The sequence below is a fragment of the Rissa tridactyla genome, chromosome 1 (genome assembly GCF_028500815.1).
Source record: "Rissa tridactyla isolate bRisTri1 chromosome 1, bRisTri1.patW.cur.20221130, whole genome shotgun sequence".
NCBI lineage: Eukaryota > Metazoa > Chordata > Aves > Charadriiformes > Laridae > Rissa > Rissa tridactyla.
This window is the reverse complement of record NC_071466.1, coordinates 126,951,737-126,976,037: the sequence shown is the minus strand read 5'-3', so window position 1 is coordinate 126,976,037 and position 24,301 is coordinate 126,951,737. Positions and strand designations below refer to the sequence as shown.

General features: G+C 45.0%; 2 protein-coding genes across 3 annotated transcripts; both read left to right on the top strand.

Moving 5' to 3' along the window:
* The first annotated feature begins 151 nt into the window (after positions 1 to 151).
* Positions 152 to 8,837, top strand: SLC19A2 (solute carrier family 19 member 2). Its single transcript, XM_054213742.1, has 6 exons — positions 152 to 437; positions 524 to 1,129; positions 4,155 to 4,377; positions 7,248 to 7,440; positions 8,332 to 8,473; positions 8,701 to 8,837. Exons 1-6 carry the CDS (start codon positions 249 to 251, stop codon positions 8,824 to 8,826), a joined length of 1,479 nt encoding a protein of 492 aa, XP_054069717.1. The 5' UTR covers positions 152 to 248; the 3' UTR covers positions 8,827 to 8,837.
* CCDC181 (coiled-coil domain containing 181) lies at positions 8,777 to 24,266 on the top strand. 2 transcript variants are annotated; one of them, XM_054213729.1, is made up of 6 exons: positions 8,777 to 8,869; positions 16,981 to 17,141; positions 17,648 to 18,625; positions 20,991 to 21,137; positions 22,273 to 22,427; positions 23,026 to 24,266. In XM_054213729.1, the coding sequence occupies exons 2-6, from the start codon at positions 17,004 to 17,006 to the stop codon at positions 23,186 to 23,188; spliced, it is 1,581 nt and encodes a 526-aa protein (XP_054069704.1). In that variant the 5' UTR covers positions 8,777 to 8,869; positions 16,981 to 17,003; the 3' UTR covers positions 23,189 to 24,266. The 2 variants fall into 2 exon arrangements, with proteins under 2 accessions (XP_054069704.1, XP_054069694.1); XM_054213719.1 differs by lacking the exon at positions 8,777 to 8,869 and adding an exon at positions 14,804 to 14,981.
* Positions 24,267 to 24,301: the final 35 nt, after the last annotated feature.

Here is a 24,301-nt window from a genome sequence, read left to right as displayed (position 1 = left end):
GCTGCCCACGCTCCCCCCCGCTCCTCATTGGGCCGGCTTTCCCGGGAGGAGGCGGACACACCCAATCAAAGGGCAGGTCGCAGCCCCGCCTCCCGCCCGCCGGCGAATGGCCTTGAAGAGCAGCCCCGCGGGCCCGTGGCTGGAGGTGCCTTTCGGGAGGCGGCGGGAGGTGACCCGGGACGGGCCTGCGGTCGCCATCCCCCGCCGGCCCGGCCCCGGGAGCGCCTCCGGCCGGGCCCCGGCGCAGCATGGCGGGGCCGTGGGGGGGCCGGCTGACTCGGCGCTCCTCCCAGGTTGGCGGCGGGGGCGGCGGGTGCTGCTGGGCGCTGCCCACGGGGCTGCTGTGCGCCTACGGTTTCTTCTGCAGCGTGCGACCCTCGGAGCCCTTCCTCACCCGGTACCTGCTGGGGCCGCACAAAAACCTCTCCGAGACCCAGGTACTGCGTCCCGGGGCACCTCGCCCCCTTGGCCCGAGTGTTTTCCATTCGGTGCGTGGATTACCGCTGGCTCTTCCCTCCCCCAGGTGTTCAACGAGATTTACCCGGTGTGGACTTACTGCTACCTGGCGCTGCTGTTCCCGGTGTTCCTGGCCACGGACTACCTGCGGTACAAGCCCGTGATCCTGCTGCAAGGCCTGAGCCTCATCGTTACCTGGTTCATGCTGCTGTATGCCCAGGGGCTGTGGGCTGTCCAGTTCCTGGAGTTCTTCTATGGGATGGGGACCGCCACCGACATTGCTTATTACTCCTACATCTACAGCGTCGTCGATATCAACCTGTACCAGAAGGTCACCAGCTACTGCCGGAGCGCCACCCTGGTGGGCTACACAGTGGGCTCGGTGTCCGGGCAGGTCCTTGTGTCCGTGGCAGGGTGGTCCCTCTTCAGCTTGAACGTTATCTCCTTAACCAGCGTATCCATTGCCTTTGGCACAGCGTGGTTCCTGCCAATGCCACAAAAAAGCCTTTTCTTTCACCATGTCTCAAGTCAGCAGCTCGGTTGGGAAATGAAGGTCATGGACTGTAAAAATGGCTCTGCTGTCCAAGATCATCCTGCCGTGCAGAGGGCACCTGGCTGGGAGGATGAGACAAAAGTTCCCTTAAACGGGGAGGGTCATTCAGCAGAGAAACAGGTGAGATGTGCCCTGGGTTTACATAAGTAGGAGATACAATACTGATGTGTCTGTTGTGCATGCTTATGTGTGTATATGTGTGCATACATATATGTGTGCATATGTATGTGCATATGTGTACACAGCAGTAGAGGTGTAATATCCAGTAGTGAAAAGTATACTTTTGCTTATCCCGCTTCCTTATTTATAGCACAGGGAAACTTATTCCTGGCTTTGTTTTGCTGATGAAGTGTGATAGGCTGCTCCTTAGATTTATGAGGTTGTTCTGCATATCTCACAAGGCTGTGATTAAAATTCTCTGGGCGTCAAATTGCCGTTCAATGGTACAAACCAAGGGACGTTTCTAGGGCACTAAAAATTGTTTATATGTTCAAATTCTGTATGTGGTTCTGGATGCGCCCTGTGACTTGCAGAAAAGAGGCAATTCTTCCTGCACTGGCATTTTGAAAATACTTGTTACTTCAGCTGTTGTGCAAGTCATACACTAATAAGCTATGTAGTAATTGGGTTTTATCTTATGATCCTGGAAGGAAACTGGTCCAGGAAGCAAACTGCGGTAGTCCTTGAGGGCACTTAAAGGCTGACATTGATTAGTTATAAATGGATGGAATACGGATAAATTGCAGGAAACACCTTTGCGTAATAACAGCTTAATGCAGCCCATGAGGGCACCCTGACTCCTGGCTTTTGTTGGCTGCGTAACCTCTAACAAAGTCACTTGTGTGGAAACAAGCGTGCAGGTGCCTTTGTTCGGTGGCAGGATGCGTTGGGTCCCAGGAGGTGATGAGGGGGCAGCCTCCGATTTTGAGGCCTGATGCGTGTCTGTAGTTGCTTGCTGGGCAGGTCTCTGCCGCCCTGCTCCAGGTTGTGCAGATGTATGGAGAGCCTGTCACGGGAGGGGGATTCGGGGCCCTAGGGGAGAGGTCAGCTTTGCTCCTTGGTCAGGAGGAGGCTGTGCTCGTTCTGAGAACAAGCCAGAAGGCAAGTGTGGCTGTTGGTTTGGTCAGCTAATGGGTATTTCACTTAGCAAGTAAGCCCTGGTTAGCTCAGTTGGGGGAGGCTGCATCCGGCACTGCTTTCAGCTTCCTTTGGCTACAGCTGGGAATTAAAGGTATTAACATTCCAGGGACCTAATCCTGCCCCATCCAGCCCAGTCTTGTGTGAGCAAAAGTATCTTTAACCATGTTATACTTGCATACTGAACGGTATTTGTTAAGACAAACTCTGTACCAATAATGACTAAGGCATTAATATCATTTACCTGTCCCTTTTGTTTATCTTACTCCTATCCTGTGAGAGCAAGGGTGGTTCCAAACTCATGGTGAAAACTTTAAAAAAGGAGTGAGTACACTTGCATAACTATCCGGAGTTCAGTTAGACCAGGTGCTAAAGCTGAGAAGCACTGGAGTGTGGTGATAGTCCTTCTTACTAACATAACTACAGCCATATTTCACGAGCATAAATGAATGGCTGTACGAATAATTGTACTGAAGAAGCATTGCCAGGTGGTGGGAGGGTGGACGGGCTTATCAGGCATGTGCTTGGGTTGAATGTGGTAAATCAGTTTTTGCAGCTTATGTGACAGTTCCTTTCCTTGGTTTTCCTGCGCCTAATCTTGAGCTTCATGTGAAACCTTTGGTGTGGGAGTTACATTGCTAAACTCGTATTACTGCAAGCTGACCTCTTCACGAGTTGTTCTGTTGGGCTTTGGAGGAGCGGCATCCATGCGCAGAGCAAGCCTTGTGCCATTGGCAAAGCACCAGCAGGACTGTCTGGTGTTTAATAAGGATGCTCAGAAACCAGTGACGCTTCAAGGGGTGGAAAAAAGGGTGTTCAGGACAGAGTTAGGTGATGGTCTTTGGGGATTTCAGTAGAAACGCCTTAAAATTAGTTTTATTGTTCACAGAGAATAGTCTTTCCCGTGCACTGCATGATTCCCTCAGGGAAAGGGTGCACTGCCAAGATCCCAAAGTTGCTACTACTGTTTGGAAACTGCTCCAGAACTGGTGCGGAACAGCACAATGTGCAGTGGCTCAATCCCGTGACAGTGCTGTGTGTTTCCATGCAGGGAATCTAAGTTCACGGGTGCTAGAGATGATGGGTGGGCCTTGGGGCCTCTGCCCAGTGTCACGTGAAGTAACTGCTGCTCTGACTTAGACAAGAAGGGTCTTGCCTGTCTACAGACTCTGTACATGGGTACATGCATCTAATAAGTATTTTTTTTTTCAAACCACTTCAAGGGCGTGCCCCCTCCCACACTCTTTCTAGAAAGATTTGGAGGGGAAAGGTTCATTTTTATCTCATGCCATTTGTCAGAGGACATGTATATACAGGAGCTGCCATTTGTGATAGCAGTGTCTGGTGGAAGTAGCTTCTATTTCTCCTCAGATCCCCAGGCAACATCTCTCACCTTCTCAGAGCCTTGGTGAACATTAACAGGAGTAGAGCAGGGCATAATGAGGTTGCTTCTTTGAATATTTATAATCACTGAATGCTAGTACTAAAGAAAATTCAGTTATTTCTGGGGAAATATACTCATCAGGTGGCTTTCATGTTCTCTGCGTTACCGAAGTTGGTTGAATTTGGATCAGGACTTAAAAGTGTCAGTAATGCTTTTTGCCTTTAGGATTTGAATGACTGGCTTCTGATCCCATCTTGTTAAAGTGGATATCATGTCCCATTCTCCAGTGTCTCTTCTCACTGGTAGCCTCCAGTGGCTCACTTAGTACTTCTAGCATCTAGCAGTTATTGCTCTCTGCTTGAGAGACAGAGATCAAGGGGTGCTTGGGGCTGAACCCTTTCTCTGCGTGCATGGGGACAACCCTGCTTAGTGGAGAGCCCAGCTGCTGGGACCATGGGATGGGGAAGCTTTTTATTCATTATTCTGTGGAGGTCTGTGTCCAAGAGTGGTACTGTCAGTCGCCAGTGATCAGAGCACTTGAAAGAGGCAATTTTGCAGAGCAGTGTGGAGTATTTATAACCAAAGACTAACATTTTTCTCCCCTTCCTTCTCCAATCTATGCAGGAGCAGAAAGTAGACATTGTAAAGGTGCTCAAAGATCTCTGGCGGGACTTCCTGCAGTGCTACTCCTCCCGTACCATGCTCTGCTGGTCCGTGTGGTGGGCACTGTCCACCTGTGGCTACTTCCAGGTCATCAACTACGCTCAGGGCCTGTGGGAGATGGTGCTGCCTTCTCACAACGCAGAGATCTACAATGGTGCCGTGGAGGCAGCCTCGACACTACTAGGTAAGCTGCTGGCATTGGCATCACTCCCACTCTACTGTGAGAAATGCCTTGTGTCCCTCAAGGTCACCAGAGCGTGGTTTGCAAGTGTCTTGCATGCAGGAGAGGCGACCTCAGCATTCAGGATGAGTCTTCCCCGACACGCATGGGTACGGTACTCAGTATTGAGTTTGCTGATGCATGCAGCCCTCATTCCTGTAATCCCATGTGTAGGTGTTTAAAGGAGCTTCCCAAGTCAATCTTCATTCTGAAATATTTGGCAGAAGGCTCCAGGCATGTGGCTGAGTCTGTGTTCTTGGCTGTCACTATGGCAGTGGCATTATGCTTGTTTTAATCACTCAAAGTCAAGCTAAGGTCCTGTGTGTTTATTGCTCTTTTTTTCTGGCAGCATAGGGAACACAGGAGGGTTTCCTGTATGCATGTAGCGTGCATGTCATGCACGGCTGACGTGCTTAGTCATTTCAGCACTGTTAAACAGAAAAGCTATTAAGATGAAAGAAGTTGCTTGACTTGAAAGGGCCAGGTAGGTCAGTCAACACAAACATATTTTTTTTTAAGTTGTTTAATACTGTTCCATTACCAGAACTAGGGCGATACCTTTTTAATATAGCTAACGTACCCTTGCAGAGGCTCTCTAGGTGTTGCTGCAGTGTGTTCCTTTTCTTTGATGGAGTCACTGTTCCACTCTCCTCTGTTGGCATCACCTACTCGGGGACAAAAGAAACCAAGGTGCACAAACAAGGAAGGCTTAGTACTTTCTTGGGCATGCTCAGCCCACTCTTGGAGTTCACTGGGAAGCCATGGATGTTTTATAGTTCTAAAAGCAGTCTGAATTCATTAAGGAGCAGTTAGTTTATCTCTGACTTCATGCCAAGGTTGCATTTTAGCACAAAACTGTCTCATTCCGGCTGATCTATAGATATGTGTTCTTTCCTCTAGGCCAAAGAAGCCAAGCTTTTCTAGTTGTTCTTTGGTAAAGTTAAGCTCTTCATTCACTTTGTCATCTTACTAGCCCCTCTTTGTAGCAAAGCTGGTTTGAGCTGCATTCTTTTTGAAGACGGGTGACCAGAGCTGCACTCAGCTTTATTCAGCGAGGCCTCAGACTTTGAAGAACAGACATAGAAGAACATTAACACTCTTTTCTCCCTTTACTAGAAATGCCTTTCCTGATGCATCCCAGATCTGATTTGCCATTTTCATGGCTCTTAGTCATTCTGTGCTCAGTTATGAGCAGTATTTGGCAGCATTCGGGTAAGATGCTGTTGCCATCCCTGCCTGTACCTGTGCTGCCCTGAGAAGGGTTTGAGTAGAGCGTGGTGACTCACGTGGCTGTCAGCTTCCTGTCCCAGGCAAGATAAACAGTATTGCTTCTAGTGAGGTCAACTGACTGTTAAGCTGCATCCCTGCACCTTCTTGGGAATGTGGCAATCCTTTATCAGGTTGGGATGTGGAACCACTGAGTCAGCTGTAGGTGTCTAATTGCAGGACACAGATTGTATATCTTGTCATAATTACGTGTCAGGCTGCTATAACCTTGAGACATAGAGATCCCCAGAGAGTGATGTCTGTTCCCAAATTTCAGAATTGCTGAGACAGTAGAAAGAAGGCTCTAGGACTTAGCTTGATCTGAAAGGTCCCTTCCAACCTAGACAATTCCATGATTCAATTTGCATCTCAGGGTTTTGCTACTGGGGAGACAGCCTTTCAAAGAGCAAAATGTGAGTCAGGTAGTGTCACAGCAGGCACTGGAAAGAAGAGTTCGGTGAGGGGAAATAAATTCATTTCCCTTGGCATAGCACGAACTTCTTCACTGGTCTGCAAGATTGATGTGAGGTCTGACAGAGTTGCAGGCTTGTACACGCTGGTGCTTCATAAGGAGTCTTCGTGTTCTTGAAGGATTTTTAAGATAGCAGGCCAGCTGAGGGCTACAAAGAGCTTAGATGCTGCACTGTAGCACTTCTGTACAGTGGTCAAATGCTGAATACAATCCTGTTTTTCAGAGATCTCCAGTAAACCTCCCTTTGTCAGTATGCTGTTTGTGTAGTTTGCTGTGTACAGCAGCATCGTTATGCTGTTAGTTGCTCTTTGACTTGTTCTGCAGAACAAGGCCTACTTCAAATGGGAATTTTCTTGTAATGTAACATGTATTTGGGCTTCTCAGTAGTTACAACTGTGATAGTGCATGAAACACCCTAGTCTGCTTGTTGACTTCCATGAAATATCACATGCGTTCCATCTTGTGATCTGTTTTCTCCTCTCCCTATCCCAGCTTTATAAAATCCAGCAGGAGTTAGAAACCTGTTCTGGCTGTAAAGGATTGTTCTTGCACAACCAACAACACATGATTGTAGCTTGTGACTATGCATCCTGGGAGACATGGATTTGGACTTCTGCTCTTACTCTTACAGCCTCTCCTGGCAGAGAGCTCTAACAGCTGTTTATCAAAGTGGGTAGTGTCTTCCTCCATCCTAACCTCCTAAAGCACCACAAATTAATAAGCTGAGTGCTTTTGAGAACCCTGTTTTGCATTTCTCTGTTGCCCAATTGACAACACTGCCAGGGTCAGGCGCAGAGGACTGAGTGGCAGTGGTCTGAGTGCTGGGACTGTTGTTCTTCTGAAGCCAGGGAGGAGACTTCAGAGGCAGTCAGCATTGACCTGTTTGGTTGTGGTTTTTGTCTGTTCCTGTAAAAGTGGAATTTATAGCAGGTTTCCAAGTTGAGGGAGAGGTCAGGAAGGAGAGCTGCTAAGGTGTGCGCATTAGTGTCCCCCACTTCAATCATGTTTGGCTGTTAGGGGCTGTACAGCTTCTAATACAGTCCCCAAATTGCTCCAGTTCTGATAACTAACAGCTATGCTTTCCTTCCCCTCACAGGAGCTGTTGCAGTGTTTGCTGTGGGTCACATAAAAACATCCTGGGCAATGTGGGGTGAGGTGGCACTTGCCCTGTTCTCCTTTCTTATTGCTGCTGCTGTATATATCATGGACACTGTTCGTAACATCTGGGTGTGCTATGCATCATATGTTGTCTTCAGAATTATCTACATGCTGCTAATCACAATAGCAACGTGAGTATCTTTTTAATGTAAATTGCTCTCAAGGTTACAGCTGGTGCGAAAGCTGGCGTATTTTCCATGTAACTAGGGTCCTGCCTATCAGGAATTTGGAAATGTGTTGCAAGGGTTTGTGTTGTGATTCAGGTTGGAAACTGAGGCACAGAGATCTGTTTGGCTGGCAGCCTCAACCAGGCTTAAAAGTCTTGTGATGCTGAAGTGACTATTTCTAAATACTAGATAGTGCTGCTTGCCAGGGGAATGTTTTTCGTAAACATGGCTGGAGTGAAGTGTTAACAGATGACGAAAGGATTATGCTTTGCCTGTAAAGTGTAAACTTTCCCTAACCTGTAAGGAGAAAAACTTTGGTGTTATTTGTCACTTTGGAGAGGAAAATACAGCTATTTCTGAACCATGCATAGATAACCGCTATAATACAGCTCAAGCACCATATGAGGAGAGATGCTGAAACTGGTAACTGCAAAGGCAGCTCTGGTCAGAAGGATGTGGGAGGTTACGGACCACACTGCAGTAGGCCGATGCTTTGAGATTGCCAACAGCTCTCTGGGATCAGTGAGCGCTGGGTATTTGTGTGACGAGCACCTTTAGCTGCATTGGACAGGAGCACTGCTTCAGTAAGACTGAATCCCACAGAGCTCCCAAAGGGGTGTTTTTATCCTTTTGGATATTTCTGTGGGGGTCTCGTAGCCTCTACGCTAGTCTGTCGTGAATGTATTTAGAGAAGTACACTGTCAGTGTGAGGTGATTTAGCTGTGGAAAGTACTGGACCAGTCTACATAATTCTTCAGGTTGCACAGTCTTCTTGTCCAGGGATGTTCCTCCTATTCTTGCATTTCCCAGCTTTCTTTCCTGCTCTTATGTTTCTGGACATCCCTTTCTTTCCAGGTTCCAGATTGCTACAAATCTCACCGTGGAGCGGTACGCCCTGGTGTTTGGGGTCAATACTTTCATTGCCTTAGCACTTCAGACGGTGCTCACTTTGATTGTTGTGGATGCCAGCGGGCTTGGGTTGGACATCTTCACCCAGGTATGACAGGCTCTCTTAGCTTTACTGATGGGAGGGAGGAAGGTAAACCAGTCTGTAAAGTTTCTCAGCCACCTGCTTCTGAGTCAAAGGTTTGCTGAACGAGAAATAATCACTGATTCCTAATATTTTAGAAGAGGGAGTTCATGTATTGACCTTCTTACAAATTTGGTAACTGTGTGGTTTAACCACTCTTTTTTTTTTTTTTTTTCCTCCCTCCTTCTCTGCAGTTCATGATTTATGCCTCTTATTTTGCGGCCATCTCACTGGTGTTCTTGGGCAGTGGCATATACAGTATTATGAGAGCTTACAGAAGACAAAAGCAGATGCGAAGTAGATCTCCTGAAAGCCAGTAGTGCATGAAGTGAAGACTCACAGTGGCTACATATGAAGACGTAGGTCTGTTTTGGGGTTTGTGTTTTGGTTTTGTGGTTTTTTGTTTTTGTTTTTTTTTAAATCTCTGCCTTTTCTTCCCAAGGCAGTTACCTTAATGGTACTTGATCCATATTTATACTATATTAGTAGCACATTTTAGAAGGTAATTGTATTAGCTCTTACGTAAGTTAAGAACAAATACCTTCTTTCTAAAATGCCTTTCATTTTTCTGTTGCGTATATGGGATGTGCAGCAAATAACAGTAAGCTTTCTCAAAGAATGAAAGCCTTGGGAGGTTTTAGTCCAAGGCTATGCATTTGGAGGCTGCCGTTGAAAAGGCAGCTTCATGATTGTCTAGTCAACTGCTACTCTTTGTCATTGAAGTGCTGCTGCAGGGCAGAAGTGAGGGCATGCTAACAGACCTCTATGTGGAAGAGCCCCAGGCCTGGGACAGGAGGTGGCCTTAGGCCTGTGCTCTGCAGCGTGGCTCTCCTCTGCCTGCCTCCTGATGCTGGATGATCCATTTTGAGGACTAGAAAACTTACATTTCTGCATCTGCACGTGCTTTCTTGAGTTGCTTGTAGTGTTTCTGCTGGTTCTTTCTGTCGCCCCTGCTGTCAGAGCTTTACGATAGCTGATCATGGTGCTTTCCCAAAAAACTAACTGTGTCCTGGGGCAACTTGTGACACTGGTGAATTGGTTACCAGCAGCGCTACTGGTGCCATGAAGGCCTGTGCCCAAGGGACTGCAAAGTCAGAGTGAAAACTTAGAGGGAGTTTAAGTAGACAAAATGCTAATCTGAGGGACCCTTGGATATCCCTGCCTTTGTCCTTTGGGACTGCAGATTCCTGTGATTACAGGAATCATCGCCTCACAGCCCTGGAGGCTGGGCTATTTCAGTGGGATGGTAGATGTTGGTATAGCACTGAGGAGGATTTTAGGCTATTCTTTGTGACCTCGGAGAATCGTAACTAAATAGACACCTTCGGTTATGGTAGTTAGCAGGTTGACTGCCTGAGGCTTTGAAAAATGCTGATTTCTGCTCTGTCAGTTTTTCCTCTTATTTTAAAATGCCTTTATGCCTCTGGTGAGTCTCTGTCCACTAGTTCTACCTCTGCTTTCCACTGAAGCAGGACAATGAATGTTTGGAGTGGGTAGTTCTTTTATTTTATTTTGTCCAGTCTAAGCAATTTGGGATTTGCCTCATACCTGGTTTTAAAAAATAATTCATTTTTTCCAAATTGCTTGAGCACTGGGAAGGAGTTGCACAGAGTTGTCCTGGGCTTGGGCACCTGGATACTCGTGCACCATGACCAGTACAGCAACGGATACCTATAGTACAATGTGTGGAAATGGCCTATGGACTGTCCCTGTTGCTGTGCAGGTTGTGATGAGTTTAAGTGTACAGGAGAACTGGTACGGGAGAAGACGCAATGCAGCATGCTTCCCCTCCACGCTTTCTCTCTGTGTACTGGTTAGAGCTTCTTCCAGTCGGAGCCTGAAGAAGAAGCTTCGGTTCATTGCTAGCTTTTAGTGCCACGGAGACTTCACAGCATTGGGGTTGGGAAGGCTTCTCTCCCCTGTCTGGGACAGGAACGGCCTTTCTCATCACTTCTGTGAGCCTCAGCCTTTACCAAGCAAGGTGAATGATTAATGTGTTTGGGATGTGCTGTCTGGGGAGCCCTTCCAGGCTGGCTGCTCAGGGGAACCCACTCCCCAAAGCTTCTCTGTGTTTGCAGCCTGCCTCCTAGAACATCCCCCTAAACGTAGGGGCTCAGTTGTACTGGCATTTACGCGTGTAAACTTAACTGCCTTATCCTGAAATGGAAACTTGAAGCCACCCGTGTATATATTCCTTTCTTTACTGGTTTTTGTTTTTTAAAAAAAAAATCAAATCTGAAGCCGTGAAACACTAGCTGACGAGCTGCCTTGGGAAAGGGATAGTAAGTGCACATCCTGCATGTCCTGTCCTTTGGGTTCCTTGGTGTGATGGCAGTTGCAGCAAGGCATGAGGAGTGGGTGTACAGCACTTGTGTCGAGCGACCAAAAGAAGCAGCTCAATTTTAATCACATTTTTCAAACAAAGAAAAAAAATCTTTGATGGGGAACAACCCGGTTATTTAAAAGCAAGTCAAAAATTAACTAATGAATTACAGCAATAATAATGATTTTTTTTCTACCAAAGTAATTGAAACTGCAGCAACTGCAATAGAGAGGCATGCCACACTGTGTACTCCTTCAGGCCTGTTAATGCATGGAAGCCGGACCTGGATGTTGCTCAGGTTCCTACTCTGTGCTGTTGCTGTGGTGATGAGGTGACTATAGAGCCTGACTGGAGCTCTACGCGGAGTTACTGATGCCTATGAAATTCTGTAAACATGTTGACATTGGTGATTTCTAACTGAATAATTATTTTTTATTAAATAAAAACACTCTGAGAGATCCTGTGCGGCCAGTGTTTGTTCTGCGTTTTGATACCTTGCTAATCCACAGCACTGCTGATGCAGTTGACTGACGTAGGATGTTCAGAGCGTCTTTGTTAAAAAGAGAGAGAGAGAGGGGGAGAAATACAGGGTAAACCATGCAAAAAGAACCAAGTCTTAAAGATTATAGTTGTGGACTGTTTTGTGTAGGTTTGCAGAACTCTCTGCAAGTGTCTTGGTTCTTGCACTGAGGAACCTTAATTGCTGAGCAGTTCAGGAATACCACTCTATAGTTCCAGTGTGGACTGGCCCAACAGGGGAGAAAATTACTTACTCACTGGTGCAGGGTCACCCTAGTCAGGAAGCATCAGTCTCACTGACAGTGACTGTAAGGGAAAGCAGGTAGAGGTTTGTGATGCAGGAGGACCTTTCTATTTACATTGACCTAATTACAAAATTGAGGCCTTAAAGAAGAAACGCCGTAAACTTCCCCCTCCTGGCACACCCGCACTCGACTGCCTTGGAAAGCTCTCTCTGTCTTGTGCATCTAGAAGAGGTGGCCTGTGCCTGATGGTACAGGCTGGGCTGGAGGGGAAGGTGCTCTCTGAAGATCTGCTGCCAGTTTGATGTAGTTCAGCGTGGGCAGTACCTACCTAAGCCCAGTAGTGGGCTACTACCCAACAAGCCCTCTGCACAGCACCAAAACCAAGAGAAAATGGGTGGTCTGCGGGGGAAGGGAGGTCTAGGAAAAACTGCCGTTCTTGCAAGTGTTGCATTGGGAGTTTTATTGCTGAGGCAGAAATGATAGGACTGTCAGCATGTCAGGCTCGCTCTGAATTTCATTCATCTGCCTTTTCTGGGTGACCACAGGAGTCAGCTGTGTGGGGATGAGCTTCTTGACAGTGTGGGGGTTTAAAATCCCCCCATGCATAGGGGATTATGCATTAATGCTTGCATAGGGCAGGAAGGTAACTAGTAGCTCATACAGGTATAGCGTTGCCCTTTAAGGCGGATTCAAGCATTTCACATCTCTGGTGCTGGTGAAAGCTGCTGTGACAAGAATCCTAAGCCTGCTCTTGCCTGCGAGCGAAGCAGGTCCACGTGAACCATGGCAATCCTCCTTGCTCCTCCCATCGCATCCTGCCACTCCATGTACAGCTGAGAGTGCTGTAAAGGGACACACAGCTACTGTCAAGGATCTGAATTCCCACATCTGCAAAACAGCGCATGGTGCAGCTTGATGGAGGTGAGATAAATACTACGCGGGGCTGGGGTGCCTCCCTGGGATGCTGTGGCTGTTTCTTTGTTCCGGTTGATGCTGGGGGCTGCTGGAGGTGAGTGTTATCGCTGAATCTGTGTATCCTGCACTGGGCTTGCTATGATGCTGGTGAGACATGGCACAGTGTTAGGATCAGTGTTAGGGGGAGAGGCCAGTTGCTGGGCTTGTTCTGTCCAAAAGGCGAGGGATAGTAAGAGCTACCAGAGGCTGTTTCAGGAGCAGCACCCACTGCTGTCCCTCTGGGCTAGCATGGGTTTTGACAGCCCACCAAGGCATGGCAGGGTTACTCCCAACCATGCTGTAGCTCTGTGTGTGTGTGTGAAACAGCCGACTGCTCTGGCAGTGCTCTTGGGGAAAGGGAAGGGCTCTGCGTGGATGTGATTATATTTTCTTCTCTACCAGTGTGATCGTAGCCAAGTACTGGGAAGGAAAGAGGGACTTTTGTTATGGAAGGGGCAGGAGACTGGGAGATGTGGACCCTGTTCCTAGCAACTACTCTTGACAGTGTCAACTGTTTCCTGCACAACAGGCAAAAGGTGTTAAGGTGCTTGTTTAACATCGCTCTGGAGGCGTTTAGGCAGCCTTTCTCTGCCAAACATACTTGCTCTGAGTAAATCAGTGTTCCCTAGACAGTGTCTGAAGCATTAGTGACATAGAAAAGAGCAACATGTCGGGGCCTGTGCTCGGAGCCCTGTACTGCTCAGCTATTTCCATTGCATTTTTTCAAGACCGTGTTCTGTAGCTCCCTCACAGGTGGGGACATCTGAAAACCTAAATTTAATGACATACGGGTTAATGAATGCATGCATGGATTTAGTTTGACCTTAAGGTATCATTACATTATCATTATCAAGCACCACAGCTTGGTCTTCCAGCATCGGGGTCTAATCCTTGTCATACAATCACACAGATTTGTAATTAGTTGAACAAAGCATCTCTTGTGAATAAAAGGGGTGGCACTGACTTGCAAGATGAAGCATAAAAGCTGTAGGATAGAAGTGGAGCATAAAGCTTTGATACTGCGCCCAGCCCTCTTTGTTTCATTCTGCTATGAACTTGTCGAAGCCACCTGTCTGTGAAATGTGGAAAATCAGAAGTTCAGCAAATTGTCTTCCAGCAGAGGAGAACTGCGTGACCCTGGGTGAGGTTGCTGGTTGAAGTTTTCCCAGGTACAGCGGGAACCATTGCCAAGCAGGTACCTGAGTGTTACCTCAGGAAAATATCAGGGAGCGCTGGCAACCTGCCACAATCAATGTCAAACCCCATTTCTCTTTCTGTCTGTAGGGTGTGGGATTAGCAGAAACCCCAAGGTCGTAGAGTCCAGCCTCCTCCTGTGATGTGTGGCCTATGACAACTGCCTTCAGAGACCTCCTGAACCCCACCTTGAAGGGGTTTATCTTGCTGCCCCGCGTTACTTTGAGCGAAAGGGTGACTCTACCCGCGTTACTCTGAGGGTTATCAACTCCCTGGCTGAATGTATTCATGCCTATTTTCTGCACTTACTCTCATTATCGTCAACCCTTTAGCGCAGGGACCGTGCTGCCCTCTGAGGTGTGCGGCTTTCTGGTGCATTTGTAGGCTGCCATCCTTCACTTCGCTGGGCCAGTGTATTCAAAACTGGGGGCCACAGCTGGGTGTGGGGTGGTGCTGCCAGCAAGGACGACTCCCTCCTTCCCCCCGGGAGCGCCCCCCTCTTGGAGACGCGGCGCTTGTCTTCACCCACGAAAGCTCAAGTTTTGATGCCGCTGGCTCTCGCGCTGATCGAGTTGCTCGTTGCCAGCCCGAGCATGAATAATACAACACAAGAACTGCCGATGCGCAGGCCGCTCCCAGGCAGGTGCATAATGTAAACAGCATCAAAAGGCTCTCAGCTGGCCCCGGGAACGGTGCCCCTCTCCCGGGCACTCACGGCCGTCGGGTCCCCGCCCGCCGTGATATGCTTTGCTTTAATTTCCGAGCGTTACATGACATTTTCTAAGGCGATGGGAAAATAAAGCGCCTTCTGACGGGCCCTCACCCCTGAAAACGCAGGACAAAGACTGGCGGGGTGGGGGGGGGCGGTGGCCCCTGCGCGGAGGCCCGTCCCCATGGCAACAGGCTGTGCCGACCCGCCAGCGCGCGCGTGCCCGCGGCGGAGCGGGGTTTGGTCCTCGGGGGCCACCGTCGGCGGTGACCGGCGCTGCGGGAAGGTGAGCGGCGGCGCGGGGGGGCAGCCCCCACTGCTGCCATGGCAACGCCGCCGAACGCACCGGCGGGGCGGGCCTCGGCCGGCGGCGGCGGCACCTCGGCCCCCGGGCCGGGGCGCGGCGAGACCGCGGTGAGCGGGGTGTCCGAGGCAGGCGGGGTCGGTTCCCGTGGGGAGCTGTTAGTGCCGGGTGAGGCGGCCGGCGGCCTCACCTGCCGGCTGTGCCTGGGGAGGCGGTCGCCGGGCCAGGTGAGAGGCTGCTCCGCCCGTATGGCGGTTGCTGGTAGTAGCGGCGGTGAGGCGGAGTGTGTGGGGCGGTGGGTGCCGTCCGCCGGTCTCCTTGCCTTAAAACGGGGAGCCGGGGCGGTGCTGGGCCCGCCGGGCGGCGCTGAGGGCCGGCCGCGGGGCTGGGCGGCCCCCGCCCCAACAGGGCTGGGTTCGGTCTTCTGAGTCTGTCTGTGTGTGTAGATGTTGGTACGAAGAGGGCAAAGTAAGCAAAGTCCAGTCCATCACTTTGACCCTCTCCTTGTGACTGTGCCTGGCCGGCGCCTGGGTATAACGGCGGAGAGGCGTTACTGAGCTTTGCACAACGATCCAGCCACAGCACACGCCCCCCCACCACCACCCCACCGCCCCCCCAGTTAGAATTAGAAGCAGGTGAAAATGAAGGCTTGGGATTTTCTGAATATTTTTTGGTCCCTGTTAAAACTGAAGCACTTTGTTCTTTACTTCCTAAGACCCTAAATAGAACAGCAGTTGATTCAGGATTTTCTGAAACAAGGTCATTAAACTGAAATTATCTCTTCAGCCATGACTACTTTATGTTACAATAGAAGAGGCTGATTTTTATGCTGCTCTCCTTTATTAGACATATCCAAAATAAATTGAACAGTTTTCTGGATTTGTGTTGAGTGTCACAGAGTGATGTGAACGTGTTTTGTTAAAGGTGCAATTCAGCTTTGTAGCTTTTGCATCTGCTTACCATAATTATGAAGTTAAAACAAAGTACTTTTTTGTGCTGAATACGTACTAGAGCAAAGTAATCTCCACTAAGAACCCGGGTACATGTCACCACCCAAACCAAGGATATTTGTGAAGGAAGGGGCATTTCCAAGCAAAAAGGATGACATGTCGTATGAGAAGAGGTACAGAAAAAGCATGATGGAAATAGACATGGCGTGGAAAGCCAGGGCAACAGTCTGAACAAATTTGAAAATTTAAACTCAGAGAAATCTAGAGTGATCCTTGCGGCAGGTGATGGCTAAAAAATAAATTAACTAGGAGAAAAAAATGCCAGATTTTCTTGAACAAAATACGGATCAAACAAAAAGAAGAGCTTTTATAAAGTTTGCATACAAACAAGGTTGCAACAAAAGTGCCCAGCTTTATTACTGTTCTTTCCTCTTAAAAAAATCTTGACTAAATTTTGAGGTCTAACAGAGCAGCGCTCTTGTCAAGCATGAAACAGTTTTAAGAGGAGGAGCTGGTATTCATGTGAGTAAATAACTGAGAACTCCTGGATGCTCATCCGAATTTAAAACAAAAGCTTGAAGGAATTTAAGCAGCATCTTCTGGATGAAAGGGTTTTTACAAAATGTATGGCAAAGTGCTAGACAGATTGGGAAGTCCAGGTGCAACCCTTCTTGTCTGGAAGGGCAGGATCGTCACACAGCAAGTGCTGTCTTGCTGTTCCAGGGCCGTCCAGGGTTAGAGCTAACTCTTACATCCCGTATTGTGTTGCCATATGCTAATGCTCGTATCTGGTTCTTTTAGTATGTTGTAAATAACACAGATTTGTCCTACTAGAGAGACACTTAGAAGTGGCACCTTCTAGCCTAGGGCAGAGGGAACAAAGAGAACAGGAACTTTTGAATAATCAACATTTCCTTCTTTTAAGTTGCTTTTGTAAACAGTATTAAACAAACTAGTGAAAGAATGATGAGTGGCTGATCTAACACTTAGGAGATCATGAGTTCTAGTCTTAGCTGTGTCAGAGACACACTGCAAGACATTAAGTCACCTCGGTTTGCTTTGACTCAAATCTTGCCCTAGTAGTGGGAGCTGGAAGTGCCCAAACTTTTCGTGTTTATAAACCATTAGTGATCCTTAGTTCTGTGGTGCTGTGGCACTACCCAACATGGTTGTATTGACACTGCTCACAAGCTTGATGTGGGTGCCATAAGACACATTAATGTTCTATATTTATGTGTCACTAGAGTTTTAAAACAATCTTGTTTCCTCTTTATAGTATTGTTCTAACACATCGCCAAAATGAGTGAAAAGGAAGACCAAGGGGATCCAGCAGATATGGGTGATTTAACAGAAAGTGGAGAATATGAGGATGACTTTGAAAACGACCTTGAATGGCTAATTAATGAAGATGAAAAAGAAGACCTTGGTGAAGGAGAGGTATTTGTTAAATTAAAGGCTAATTGTCATATTTAGAAGACAAAAATGAGTACTATTTGGAATCATAAGCACAAAAATCAATACGGTTTGAAATGTGTAGGTATATTCACTGAATTTTGACAAGGAAGTTTATTTGAAATTATAGTGGAAAATAATTCAGTGAACTGGTTATTTTGATTATAACTGTTTTAAACAGAAAATTCAGTGTTTGTTGAAAATAATATGTTTGTTTCAAAAGTACTTCTGGGTTCCTTTAAGTGTCTGTGCAACACACGTTCTGTTTTTATGCTGTCATTGATTGCTGGTGGTTAGTTAAACTTTGTGCAGATGTGAATGTGGAGAAACTGTTAGTGCCAAAAAAAGCTATTAATTATGACATGCACTATTTGACAACCTTTTTAGAATTAGGGTAGTTAGTACTGCTCTTCTCTCTCGCTATTTCTTTTCTCTTTCTCTGATACTGTTCTTTGTTGGGAGAATAGACTAGTTTATTTTAATTTTTTTAGAATCCTGAAAAAAATGAAGAGGATACTGAAGCACAAATTGTTAAAGTTGTGGACAAGTTTGAGGAAGACAATGAGGAAATGGAAGAAAATCCAGATCAGCATTCAGAGGCAGATGTAGATGCCAAAGTGAGACCCTCTAATGAAGAGAGTTTGGAATCCAGGCCTGATACTAAACAGGGTGACCGTGTATCTGATACCGATAGTGAAAGCTCTATCCAGGAATCCAAGCTGGAAAACCAGCAGGAACTGGATGAGGAAGAGGATGAAGAAATAAAGCGTTACATCTTGGAAAAGATTGAAGAAGCAAACAAACTCCTGGAGAATCAGGCTCCTGTGGATCAGAACAGAGAACGAAAATTAAAATTTAAGGATAAGTTGGTGGATCTTGAAGTTCCTCCTCTAGAAGATGCTGAAGTTTGTAAAACTGACCTTGGAAGAGGAGATGATGTTTCAAATAGGCTATCTCGGTTGCACATTTCTAATGAAATGGGACAGGAAAGCACATCAATTTCACCACGTGCTGGCAAGGATGAGGAAAGGAAGGATGGCAAAATCCTAGTGGAAAAAGATGGGAAGTTTGAACTCTTAAGTTTACATGATATTGAAAGCCAGGGTTTTTTGCCCCCTATAAGTGTATCTTTTACTGATATTGAAACTCAACATACGTCTCCAAAAGCTTCACACTACGGTCCTTTTGCCACTGTCTCTGGAATGAAGGAAGTACCTCCAGTAAGACCAGGAGCACATTCTGTTGCTCATGGTGGAGAAGAGTGTCTGTATTTCCCTAAGCCTCCATCTAACCCTAAGCGTCGACCAAATTCTGCTATCAGTGCTGCAAGAGGACTGGGAAGACGGAAGACTCCACAGAGAGTGCAGTCTGCAAATGTGCCTGTGAGAAGCTCCACTTACTGTCTTTCTCCCAGGCAAAAAGAATTGCGGAAGCAGCTAGAACAAAGGAAAGAAAAACTGAGGAAAGAGGTAAAGGCATAGAGGCAACAAGTAGATCACAGTGACCATACAGTTCCTCTGCTTCAGAGACCACATGTTCATGGCATTTACTCCGTTTTTCCATGATAAAAGAGGCAATAATAATAATAATTATCATTATTCTCCTCTGGAGTTTGTACAGAATCTGTCAAAACTCCTTTCCTTAAAAGAAAAAAAAAAAACCCACAGAGTGGCATAGGATCATGCCTTGCTTACAGGAGAAATCAAGTATTTATTCAATATATCCTTCATAAATAGGCTGCCTTCTGCTATATTGTACTTACTGCTTTTGCTTATTGACTCTTTTTCTACCTAGGTTCCATTACAGCCCCACTGTTTACTGGAACGTAGCACATGGTATCGCATCTCCATAGATTACACTGCAATGTGGGAAGTTAACATTAACCACAGTAATGCAGGTGCTCATTTGGGTGCTCGTAAAGTATGTAATAGGCAATTATCATATGTGAGAGTGTTCAGTCATAAAATAAGATTTATACAGGAGGATGACTGTGAGAACTATGAACAAAGCGGGGTATGTTTAACGTGTATGGAAGATACAGCTGACTTCAAAAGCGGCGTGCCTTGTTGCTTGCATAAGATGCATGCAGGTGAAGTCGTGTTGACCGATAATATAACTGGATACTTTTTTTCTCTAAAGGTTTTTGCATGGGTGAGCGTTGTAACTTTTCTCAATTAGTTTGTTGCAAAGTAGGTTATTCTCCCCTTTTTCTGCTAGTGGATACTACTTTTCCTTCTGATTTGGTTTAACTGGGCACTAGGGAGAGGAGAAAAAGAAGAAAATGCTCCCAGTACTGCAGCTATTCTTCTTCTATCTATAAAGGGCAGTAATTTAAAAGAAAAAAAAAATTCTAGAAAATCAAATCAGTATCTTATGTATTACTGGGAAAAAACCCTTTTAATTCTTTCTCAGCTCCTTATTAAGAAAAAAAAAATATTTAATAGAGAGGCAGCCTCTGACAGCAGTAACAGGAACTTCAGAAATCTTTACCAAAGATTTAAAAAACTTAAACATTTGCTTAATTTCACATTATGATGATACAATTGCAAAAAGGTAGCTTACTATGCATGTTGCTCTATAAAAACAGCATGGAAACATCTACCATTTTTCTATGCCACAGCATTCTAAGTAACCTGGATTAAGTGGCTTCAAAGTTGCTTTCTACCCATGGAAGTAGGTCTAGCCTGCTTTATTTAAAAATTTTGCTGAGCTGCTCAGTAACCAGGGGTATGAAATGTGAAGAGTTACTGATGTGTTTTCTTTGTACGCATAAGACTTGATCTCTTCACACAATGCTCCGCCTATTTAAAGTAAAAAGGTAGCATGGTGGAGGTAAGGAAAGTTATTTTCCTAACAGTGTGTGTTAAATCTCTTCCTCTTGGCTGATTTACGAAAAGGTAAGAATGTATTACTGTATTTTCTTCATTCCTGAATGGAGTTCTTCCATTCTGTGATGGATTTCACAGGCATGAAACATTTCTTGACATTACTGGAATCCGTTTCCTTCATTTTGGTGGGGATTCTTTCATTTCAGTAGATCACAAATTGTAAATTTGGAGAGTAGTCTGAAAGTTGTGTGTAGGTGGGAGGAACATCATCTGTTTGCAAGAATAGATTTCTTTGAGTGCTGAAATTAGTGGGGATTGCAGCTTTTGTGTCAAAGAGAATCAAAACCTGGCAAAATGTCCTCATCAGCTTTCTGAACTTGTTTGAAGCCTTTCTCCTCTTTGTAGGTACTTGTCATTAGCTAAAATGTGAATAATATTTACAAAAAAGCTTTTTCAATTTTGTAAAAATAATTTTTGTAAACTTGAAAAAAGTGTTAAGCTGTTAACACTCCTTAAGTAAATACATTACAACTTTATGTCCAGAAAAAAAAATCCTTATTTATAAGGTAGTGCCTGCAGTCCATAGGTAGTTAAATATCCTTTAGGGTTTAGTGGTCCAACAAGACTGAGAGTTTTGCTAATTTTTAAAATGCATCAGTTTAATCTGATTTTAAATCAATCAGAGCTATTGGGCAGGCTTAATTTAAAAAGTCTTCACCTGTTGCTATTCAAATATCTGAGTTGAGTTGTATCATGGAAATGGAGGTAATCACAAAAAGGGTTAAACAGAAAGTATCTGAACATAACCTGAACCGCAGAAGTGCTCAAACTTGTTTATTCCTAAAAGTAGTATCAACTATGATGCAGTCGTTGAATATTCTTGTTTCATCAGTATTTTTGTGTCTCTCTCATGTAACTCAAATGGCTTATGTATTGTCTATTGTGACAATGAAGGCCTTTGCAAATTAAGATGATTCTCTTAAAAACTACCTTAATTCCATTCAAGGAAGAAGAAAGGAAAAGGGAACAAGAAGAACAGAAAAGAAGAGAGAATGAGATGGTTTTTAAAGCTTGGTTACAGAAGAAGAAAGAACAAGTGCAAGAAGAAAAGCGAATTCGTCGTGCAAAGGAGCTAGAAGACTTGAACAGCAAAGTAAGATATCCTTAGTGTAGGACTGGGATGTATAGTGCTCTTGTTAAATAGAAAAACCAAATTCTAAGCCTGTGTTCTTGGCTAAGTCTTATGGTTTAACCCCAGCCAGCAACTAGGACCATGCAGCCTCTCACTCACCCCTCTTCCTCCCCAGAAGGGTAGGGAGAAGAGGGAGAAAAGGAGGGGAAAGGGAAAAAAAGCCTTGTCGGTTGAGATAAAGACAGTTTAACAGAATAACAGAAAAGGAAAATAACAATAATAATAATGGTAAAAGAATATTGTGGATTGGTTGCCCAGCCCAACCTAAGCAGAGATCGTGGATTCTGCCCCCCAGTCCCCAGCCAACCCCCATTTATATACTGAGCATGACATCTGTGGTACAGGATATTCCATTGGCCTTTCTATTGTTCGGTCTAGGCTCCTTCTCAGCTTCTATGGGAAGCTGAAAAAAGTCTTTGATTAGTATACACATCACTCAGCAACAACTAAAACAGTATGCATTATTGACATTCCTGTCCTACCAAATCTGAAAACACAGCAACCATTAGAAAGAAAATTAACTCTATCTCAGCTGAAACCTGACACTAAGCATATGACAACTTAGAGTTACAGGAAATGTTTTTGTTACATTAGTTTTAGTGAAGAACTAGATTGACTTGCATGTTTAGCGTTGTTCTGCTTGTCAGGGTGGCTTGCATCGTAGAAACTGCATATATGAACTTAATAGCTATAAAATCACAGGAGATAGTGATGCTCCTTTTTATCAAGAGAATGACTTGATTGAATCCTGCAGTGAACAAGCAGCCAGAAAATCCTTTGAAGTGTGTTCCTTACATCAGAACTTCTTGACAAGCAGTTAATGCACATGACCTGACCAAAACCTGAGGGTTCAGATGCCCTTTTCTAAAGTTCCTCTGCCTTGCAGCAAAGGGCTTGAAAAACTAAATTCAGTATTTCTTAAAACATACCACTTTGAATGCTTGCTCATGTTTTGCTCTAGTTTGTTTATAAAGTATGTTTTGTGCATGGGAGATGCCAGCAGAGTTGAAAAAAGTATTGTAATGTGTTAAATATAAAGGTCATTTATTGATAAGCCTTGTGTATGTATGTCTTCTTTTTTTTTTTTTTTAAATAGGAGCGGAGCAGGAATCCAGAAGAAGCCTTCAAGTTATGGCTTAAAAAAAAGCACCAAGAACACATGAAAGAAAAACAGATTGAAATTTTGAGACGCCAAGCTGAGGGAATTGCTTTTTTTCCTAGAACAGAGGAATGCAACAGAGCCTTTAAAGAGTGAGTAGGGTTACTCCTAGGGAATCATATTTGAAAATTTTGTAGTCTGTCAGCTTAAGACTGTGGTTATTTTATGGTACATCTTTACTGCTGAAGTCCTTATTGGTTTGGAATTTTTTTTTGCATAAACGTGCCCTCATGAACCTACACCCTATAGCAAAAATGCATCAATTCCTTGATGTTGTTTGTTCACTATTGTGAAATTACTTGTCAGAAGCTGAGACAAAATAGTGAATTGCTTCTGCTGAAAATGGGAGATCCTTGTCCTCTACTCCCTTTTAGCCTGTTCTGGAGCTGGCTTGGGTTGATGCGGTTCATTAAACAAACAGGAAGTTAATCCAATAAAATGGATTCACCTCGAGTCCATGAATTGAATGAGCTCAACAAAAAGGGGGGGGAAGGTGCAGAAGCAGGAGAATTGGGATAGAAAAGTGGTGCCTCCCATGTTGAGGAGCAGCAGGTTTTTAGACTTGGCTCAACCTAACTTTATCCTACAGGACAAGGTGACTCTAGTTAAATGGGAGCAAGTTGCCTTTGAAGAGATGAAGTAAAATTTTCAATTGCAACCGTACTTCTAGTCCTGTTTCTGTCTCCACAGATGGCTAAAAAGAAAGAGAGAAGAGAAACGAGCAGAAGAACTAGCTGCTAAAGAGAGAGCAAGGCAGCTTAGATTAGAAGCCAGAAGAGCAAAACAGATGCAAAACATCCACTGCATTAATTCAGAGCCTAAATCCTTTCGCTTCACAGACCATTACAGTTGAAAGTTTGATGTGACCTCAGAGTTCTTGGTGGCAAGCCTCTTAATTTTTATGGCTTGACCTTTTGCTCTTTACAGTTACTGACTTTTTGTGGTGTTTTTAAAGCTTTTGCGCAAGTTTAATAATTCCCTTCACTGACAATGATTTTACTATTTATTTGTAATTTTGCTGAAAAGCCTGCTTTTATGTATAACTCAGGGATCTTCTTGGTTTGACCAAATCTATTGAGATCTATATGCGAGGGTGGCAAATACACAGTTCATGTCTTTAAAAGGCACTTTATACTCAACTCCACCATGAATTCCTGGATGCAGGCTATTATGTAAAATGTTGAATTTTTGCTGGATTGATATTGCTATTTGCTGCTGCTTGTGATGAGGACTGTGCAAAGTGTTATGTTGTTGGAAAATGCTGTTTCTTGTACCACTTCTTATTGATCTGTTGACCAGCTGTTCATTCTGGCTAGACCAGAGGGCTATTTTATTTTAGTTCAGGGGAAGTGGTCACTGAAGGCTAACATGTTTGTGAACGTGCAATAGTTTTTGAAACTTATTTCTGTGAGTCATATTCAGTAGTTTTCTATTCCATGAAATTAGAAGTGTTGTGTGAATTATGACCTTCACTAATATCAAGGAAGCTGGATTCCTTGTACACTTGTCCATGTTTGCTAAGTCTATTAAAATAAACTATATCACCTTACCCAGCTAAATTTTGAACTCTTGTCAGAGAATAGGCTGAGGTCACTCATAAAATCAGTAGAAGATGAGGAACATTTTGTCCAGCTATGTGTCCAACAGATTTGGCAGTGATCTGGCATTGTACTTCTACTTTTCCACATTCAAATCATTTTCTGGAAGTACTGTAACAGAAGGAAGCGTAATAAATGCAAAGCCAATTTGCCTTTGGTATTTTTCTTTTACCAGTTTGGAGATAGAGGCATATTGAGAGAACACTGGTGTTTGACTGGAGGGGGATGTGTTGCAGCTTTTATCAGCATAGATAAAGGGCATGGACGTGAAATGAGAATTTCACATGCTAATAAGAAACATGGGTAACAAGTGCATTTCTCCTTCCTGTACCTTCCCCTGACATTCAAGGTCAAGAAATGCTTCGTGT

What these genes read in the sequence shown, in the direction of transcription:
- CCDC181 (XM_054213729.1), top strand. Translation starts at nt 17,004, where the DNA reads ATGAGTGAAAAGGAAGACCAAGGGGATCCAGCAGATATGGGTGATTTA. An exon ending in AAGACCTTGGTGAAGGAGAG is followed by an intron (nt 17,142 to 17,647) that starts GTATTTGTTAAA and finishes TAATTTTTTTAG; the next exon opens with AATCCTGAAAAAAATGAAGA. An exon ending in TAGAAGACTTGAACAGCAAA is followed by an intron (nt 21,138 to 22,272) that starts GTAAGATATCCT and finishes TTTTTTAAATAG; the next exon opens with GAGCGGAGCAGGAATCCAGA.
- SLC19A2 (XM_054213742.1), top strand. Translation starts at nt 249, where the DNA reads ATGGCGGGGCCGTGGGGGGGCCGGCTGACTCGGCGCTCCTCCCAGGTT. An exon ending in AAAACCTCTCCGAGACCCAG is followed by an intron (nt 438 to 523) that starts GTACTGCGTCCC and finishes TCCCTCCCCCAG; the next exon opens with GTGTTCAACGAGATTTACCC. An exon ending in CTGCTAATCACAATAGCAAC is followed by an intron (nt 7,441 to 8,331) that starts GTGAGTATCTTT and finishes CTTTCTTTCCAG; the next exon opens with GTTCCAGATTGCTACAAATC.